General features: G+C 39.3%; 2 protein-coding genes across 2 annotated transcripts; one reads left to right on the forward strand and one right to left on the reverse strand.

The window, feature by feature from the left end:
- Positions 1-913: 913 nt before the first annotated feature.
- LOC116928348 (ATP-dependent RNA helicase glh-2) lies at positions 914-1877 on the reverse strand. Its single transcript, XM_032935420.2, has 5 exons — positions 1723-1877; positions 1506-1638; positions 1347-1442; positions 1205-1282; positions 914-1144 (listed from the first exon to the last, which is right to left on the reverse strand). The coding sequence occupies exons 1-5, from the start codon at positions 1732-1734 to the stop codon at positions 1125-1127; spliced, it is 339 nt and encodes a 112-aa protein (XP_032791311.1). The 5' UTR covers positions 1735-1877; the 3' UTR covers positions 914-1124.
- Positions 1878-2896: 1019 nt separating this feature from the next.
- LOC116928341 (pinin) lies at positions 2897-4975 on the forward strand. The gene is made up of 9 exons (XM_032935409.2): positions 2897-3057; positions 3125-3232; positions 3360-3431; positions 3520-3598; positions 3664-3761; positions 3848-3923; positions 4006-4161; positions 4224-4362; positions 4425-4975. Exons 1-9 carry the CDS (start codon positions 2945-2947, stop codon positions 4703-4705), a joined length of 1122 nt encoding a protein of 373 aa, XP_032791300.2. The 5' UTR covers positions 2897-2944; the 3' UTR covers positions 4706-4975.
- The last annotated feature ends 1593 nt before the right edge of the window (positions 4976-6568 follow it).

Below are 6568 nucleotides of genomic sequence, written 5' to 3' on the forward strand. Positions count from 1 at the left end.
TTGATACCTTTTTAAGGAAGGATCGGAAGCCTCTATCGACAATTGGGGTAGGCGTTGTGTGTTATCGAACTGATGCCACTTGTAGCTGATTCTTAGCGCGGTTTTGAACCGTTCAACGTCGTTTAAACCATTGTTTACGCTGTAGTTACATTTAGTTACCAATGACTGCAAAAACGCTGTCTGAATGTCGATGAAACTTTCGTTTTTCACAATTCCTCTGAAATTGGCAATTATTTTTTTACTAGACCGTACTGCAGTAAAAAAAAATCAATCGTATAGTTGTACGATATGGGGAGTATTTAAGCTCTTAAGGTTATTAGAATTTTTGATTGCACAACAAACGTGACGAGGCAAATTGGTACATGTCTCGTTTAAGTCCAACTTTCTTCTTTATCTGTTTTATATTACTTTGACCAAGAAAAACTCGTTCGGCCTAATTATCACAACTGGTTTTCCGTATTTTTCTCGTTTTTTATTTGCACCGTGCTCCGTTTCGTTTTTGTTTGATAATCCTTGTGCTAGAACCTAGAACCGAGCAGGAATAGCGGCAAACAGTTGCTGAGCGTCTGACATTCATGTATGATTCGTATCACCTGATCTCAGCATCTTAACAGAATTTACATTTGCATGCGTAATTGCCCTGTACCCTTCTACCCATTGTATGCATAGTATTTTTTTTCCCTTATTACTCTAATAAAATCGAACAAAATAGGTCAAACGAATTTACCTTGAAAATCTACGAAATAGGTGTATTTTTTGCCTTTCCCTTTAGGGCTCATAACGTGTTCATAAGGACCTTGCCTGATATCGTGTTTCCGCTTCAGGGACTTTTATTCGTGATTGGTGTCAACTCGCGAGATTGACACAACAAAGTAGAAACCAAACGACTTTGAAAATAAAAATTGCCAGAGAGTTTATTTGAATTAAAATTTGTATTCTGTGCTTTGTACAAAAGTCATAGTCCAGAAATTAACATAATTTAATTGTTTATGATTCCGGCTTAGGAAATCAGAAACCAATTTGGATACACAGAAATCAAAATGAAAGGCATCCAAGTGTAGAAGTTAGAATAGCGGGCCAGTGAGAAATAGTGCTTCAGTATTGTTAAGGGTTATCCAATCCTTCTATTTTCCGACGGAAATACCTACAATCGTAAAGTGTAAGGATTACTCTGTTTTAAATGGCTCTCTTGTTTCACACTTACTATTTCCCTGTCCGATTCCGAAATTTCCGATAGGAGTTGCAACGCCAGCCCCGATGCCAAGACCAATACCAAATCCACCTTTTTCACATTAAAAGTTCATTTCAGCAAACGAAAAGCCACTTACATAATATCTAGTTTTTACCCGGTCCAGCGTTAGCGATGCCCGTGCCTGTTCCAATGGCTTGGTTGCCAATAACAGTACCGCTTCCCAATCCGGCAGCGTTAGCTCCTCCGAAACCTTTTATAAGAACGAGCGAATTCACGTGAAATCATCGACAAGAATTGCATTTTCATTTCTTACCTGGGCCAAATACTGGTCGTCCTTGGAATCCTCCAGGTCTTCTAAGTCCAATCAGCCCTCCCGGACGACCGAACTGGGGTGCGCTGAACGATGATCCTACCATAACGGAAACTAGGACCAACAGCATCATTACCTTTGGGAAGAGATAACAACAGTTGAACAGTCTGAATTCATCTTTAGAATAGCTGACTAGAGTACAATTTTGTTTTTCGTATACCTTGGCGTTCATGACTGTAAAGTGTTGAAAAACTTTCGGCAGTGTCTTTAATTCCAGAAGTTAGATGTACTACTGTGCTCTTTCTGTGTCATTTGGCAGCGTTTAAATAAGCCGATTCCGCCATTACTTGGCGCACGGTGTCCGTGAGTGCGGTACTTTAATTAAATAATCTCGTTCTGTGTAAAAAAAAAAAAAAAGATGAAAACATGCATTGAAATCTTGTTTCAGTGCTTTAGCATACGAACCGAAGTCCTCGCTCTTGTTTGTTCAAGGTACCTCTTCAATATAAACTAAACGTACTTTCTAGGGGACGAAAAGAATAGCTGAATAACGTTCAGCATGTTCGATCAATCACCAGAAGGATACTATTCCAGAATACCTATGTGTATTAAGGGCTGTTAGCGAACTCTTAAGCAGCTGCTAGCGTGCGAATAAGCGCTGAGAGCCCCTCTTCTAGAAATGGAATAAAAGTCATTTGGGTGTGCCATTTGCATGCCATTAAATTTGATCTACGGAAAGTAATTTGTTGAAATCAATTTAAGTACCAGTGAAGTGGGCAAAAAGCAAATCAGAAAACTTTTTTTTTTTCATTTCTCGTCTTCAGAATTCAAATTGCGTAATGACTCGAAATCTGCGAAAACCTTCTCCGAGCTCTCATTCAAATCGATATTCGAAATGAGCCTTATTCCTTTCACTTTCCACTGTATGCTGTTTGCATCCGTCTTTTAACAATCAAGCTCTCGTTATTGGCCCACATGCAATTGGACCGTGTAGGACGTCAATATAATTATATTCAAACAGGTTTCTGTTGAATCGCAGTATTTTTTTTCTCTAAATAGCAAGAGGTATATTATTTAAAAAACAGAGTCGAGGTTAATGAATTTTTATACTTGATCTCAATGCCCCGAGAAGAACTAGTTTGGATATAAGCATGAGATATACTTTCTATTAATTAAACATGTTGTATCTAAATGACATGAACATGAAACTAATTGCTGGAACTAACGCGTGCCTCAGTCATTTTTATTATATTTTTTTCACTTTTTATTTCCACTAGGAATTATGTAAAGGTTAGGGCAACAATAACGGCCCGAAATTGTAGTCTATACTATGGGAAATTTTAGCGTGGAAAGCGACCTCAAGCGAGATGCTTTGAAGTTTATTATTTAGACCACCAGAGAGGCGCCACTAGTGCTTACCAATTAAATCGAAAAAAAAAATCATGGCGGTAGCTGTGGAAAATTTTCAAGCAGAACTTGAAAAAGCTCGTGAAACACTAAACAAAGTTGATGAAAATATCAAGAAAATTACTGGGAGGGATCCAACGGAAGCCAGGTCAGTTTCGTAAAATATCTCATCCATATTAAAAGGTTTGGTGTAACGTTTTGTTTACCCAACTCAGGAATGCTAGGTTTCAGTCTGCCGGTAATCATGGCAATAATGAAGGACGAGAAAATGCCCAGTCTAGAAACCGAATTCCTCCTCGGTTCCAAGGAAGATTATCATCTAGGTAATTAAAATGAAAAGAACCAGTAACATTCAGGGTTCAGTTGTTTGTTTACAGTAGCACTATTATTTGTAGCATGTGTGTAGCGATTATTTGCATTTTATGACATGACCATGCTTCTTGATTTCAGGGATGATCAGGATAAGAGACATGATAATCAACCACACACTAAAAGAATAGTTAGAGAAGGAGGTGATGGAAGGTATGAATAATGGTTGTTTAGTTATCTTTGACTTTACATAGTCTAATTTGCCTTTTTTCCCTATACTTGAATTTGAATTTGTCCCCAGGCCAACTCCATTAGTTGCAATTGGAAATCCCAAAGGCTGGAAAAATGAAGATTATGAAGAAGGAGAACTACCACGCAAAGTAAGTGATTCACTCACCAATCAAAATTTCCAAAAACATTTATCATCCCATTTATAAATTATTAGGGTGCCATTCACTCAAGCATAACTGCACCAAATGCTGATAAAAAGACAAGAGAAGAGGCCCTGGCTCAGCAGAGCAAAGATGTCAAAGTCAAAGACAGGTTTGAGAAATTCTCCTTAAATGATAAATTGTGCCAAATTGTTTGCAATTTGCTTATTCCAAATACCTATTTAAAACATATTTCAGGAATCGAAGAATGTTTGGCTCATTGTTGGGAACATTGGCTAAATTTAGACAAGAAGAATCCACCCAGAAAGATAAAGTATTGATCACTTTGCTATTAACCTCTTGTATTCTTTGTATTGAATTTCGAAGTTGCTAATTTCAAATCATTGATTCAATAGGAAGAAAAACGAGCTAAAATTGAACAACGGTTAGAAGAGAATGCACGACAAGAGAAAGAAAGCCTGAGAAAGGAACGACATGAGCTCTTTTTGGAACGCAAGAGACAACAGGCTCACGTTAGAAGATTGGAATGGAAAATGCATCGTCTTAGAGAAGTACGTCATACATTCATTATCTCCTAACGCTTTTCCATTAAATGTGTTTATTTCATTTCCAGCACGATGAATGGGCAGCCCGTCAGCAACCACTAATGAAGTTTATCAAATTAAGTTCAATGCCTCCCTTGTACTACAAACCTAAAATTTGGACTGCCAAAACAGAAGAGTTGCTGAAGGAAAGCCAACGCAAACTTAAAGGTAGACACTCTTGAAAAAGCAATCACATAACAGTATGCTTACGAAATTATTGATTTTATTAGAAATGCTCGAAACACGAAGAAAGGAACTTGAGGAAGAGTTGGTACGGGTAGAGGACAAGGCAAATGCTCGTCTTGAACGAGTACGTGAACGCGGAACACATGTGGTACCGGTTGCCGAGCAGGACGAAGAGTTAGAAGAACTCGAGGCTGAAATTGAAATGTACGCTTTGGCTCTTGGCGAAGAAAAAGAGGAAGACATGGATCTCCATCCGGAAGAAGCCAGCAAAGGCCCGCTTACTTTCCCTAAGCATGACCCTGACGAGCCAATGGACTCTGCTTGAGTGTTTCCAATCAAGTCATCCCACTTTCACAGACAACTCGCCGAGGCACGACGCAGGATTGTCAATCAATCCACCGAGTCTTTTTTTTCGATTACTGTTTTTATTTTGCGTTCCATTTTTTCCATAGTAATTGATGGGTCTCGAACTGGATTCAATGGTCTGTAGTGAACTGTTCCGCCTCCTCCTCTACAAATCAAGATTCATCCAGGCGGGTAATGTCGGCCCATAACCAAGCATTTGGCTGAGAAAAAATATACGTGAGACGAAAAATACGATTATTTTTATTGGTGACGCTTCCGAAATCAAACGCAAATGCCAAAAAAAAAAAAAAAAAAATCGTAAAAAAAAAGACGGTCGTCAAAGGGGGTGGAGATGGGACATCTTCCAGCTCGTTAAGCTGCTTATGGCCATTTTTCATATAGGGAGGCATCAAAGTTGCGAACCCTCTTTCCATCCTCTGGTATGATAGCCACAGTATGTATGCGTCTCTCTTTAGATATTTATACATAAGCAAGGGTAAATATTGGTGGGAAAAATTGGTCACACAAACCACCCCCCGTTTCGGCTGACTCTCCCCTCATCCCATTTTTTTCGCCTCTTATTCACTGTTATATTGTTAGAACGGTCTTGTATGCAAATGGGCCCACTGATCTCATGACCTTTACAGTAGGACACGTGAATACCTTTGACTATTAAAAGGCATTAGTGCGGAAACACATTAGGATTTGAATGGGCCTGTCTCCCTCCCTAGATATGCCTGTTGAAGAGAATCGTACGGGCAAGAGGAACGGAAAAAAAACCGCAGTTAAGACTTCTTTTTCACGCCGCAAATAATGCAAAGAGTGCCCGTATGCCACGTAGTACACGTATAAGGGTTGATGGAATTTTTTGGCCTTTTGTTCCAGGCAGTGAAGGGTTGCGTCACCTTTTTTTTTTTGCTCTTCTTCACTGACATGTTAGTATAAATGTTATTTTAGTCTAGAGCAACACTGCCTGAAAGGGAAAAAGACAATCTTTTGTCCTTAGAAAAAAGACTGGGACCATTGAAATAGGTCACGGTCTCTTCACACAACCCTTTCGGGGATTGCAGACGCGTTTGTTTTGTGTCAATGGCCATTCGTCGACGAATCTTTTGGTGTACAGTTGAAACCCCGTCAGTAGCAACAACAGCTAAGTAGTCGTAATGGATGTGAAAAAAAAAAAACGGACGGATGTTCACAAAAGGGACAGTCGTTGATGAGGATAAGAGATTTCTTTTGGGGACCGACTTTTGTGCATATTCAATTGGCAAACCGTAGCTTCCACTTATGCACTCCTTGGGTTGCAATCCTTTGCTTTTATCTGTTCATTTGAAAGTTTTCTTCTGATAAACGCTGACAAAGATGTGGCGAACGGAGGTTTTTTTTGCAACTGCGGGATCGAATTTCGCGCGTTGCGCAGATGGGCGGTGTACGTACGAAATCCGCATCCGTCCTCATGTGAGTATTTCCTTATACTTAATTTTTTTGTGTGTGTAACTGAATTGTTTTTTTGAAAAGAACATCCGATGAATAGGGGGGAATAAGAGATTTGTCCGCTTTGGCTGCAAAAAAAAAAATACCCATACGGAATTAATCCATTTGCCAACTATGAAAAGACTCTTCCTCCCTCGTTGATGGGAATTGGGAAGCTGTTTTTATTATTTCAAGGGAACAACGTAAGAAAAAAACTGGTCCAGCGGGTCACTCGACTTAATATGTGCGGACTTATTCAATTGAGAAATGTTTCATCCGTGCGCCTGCATATGAAAGAAGAAGAAAAACGTGAGCTCTTACGCTGTGAAATTGTTACAGCGGATTGCTGGCATTTGTTGTTTTTTGCACT

Source organism: Daphnia magna, linkage group LG8, assembly GCF_020631705.1.
Source record: "Daphnia magna isolate NIES linkage group LG8, ASM2063170v1.1, whole genome shotgun sequence".
NCBI classification, from domain to species: domain Eukaryota; kingdom Metazoa; phylum Arthropoda; class Branchiopoda; order Diplostraca; family Daphniidae; genus Daphnia; species Daphnia magna.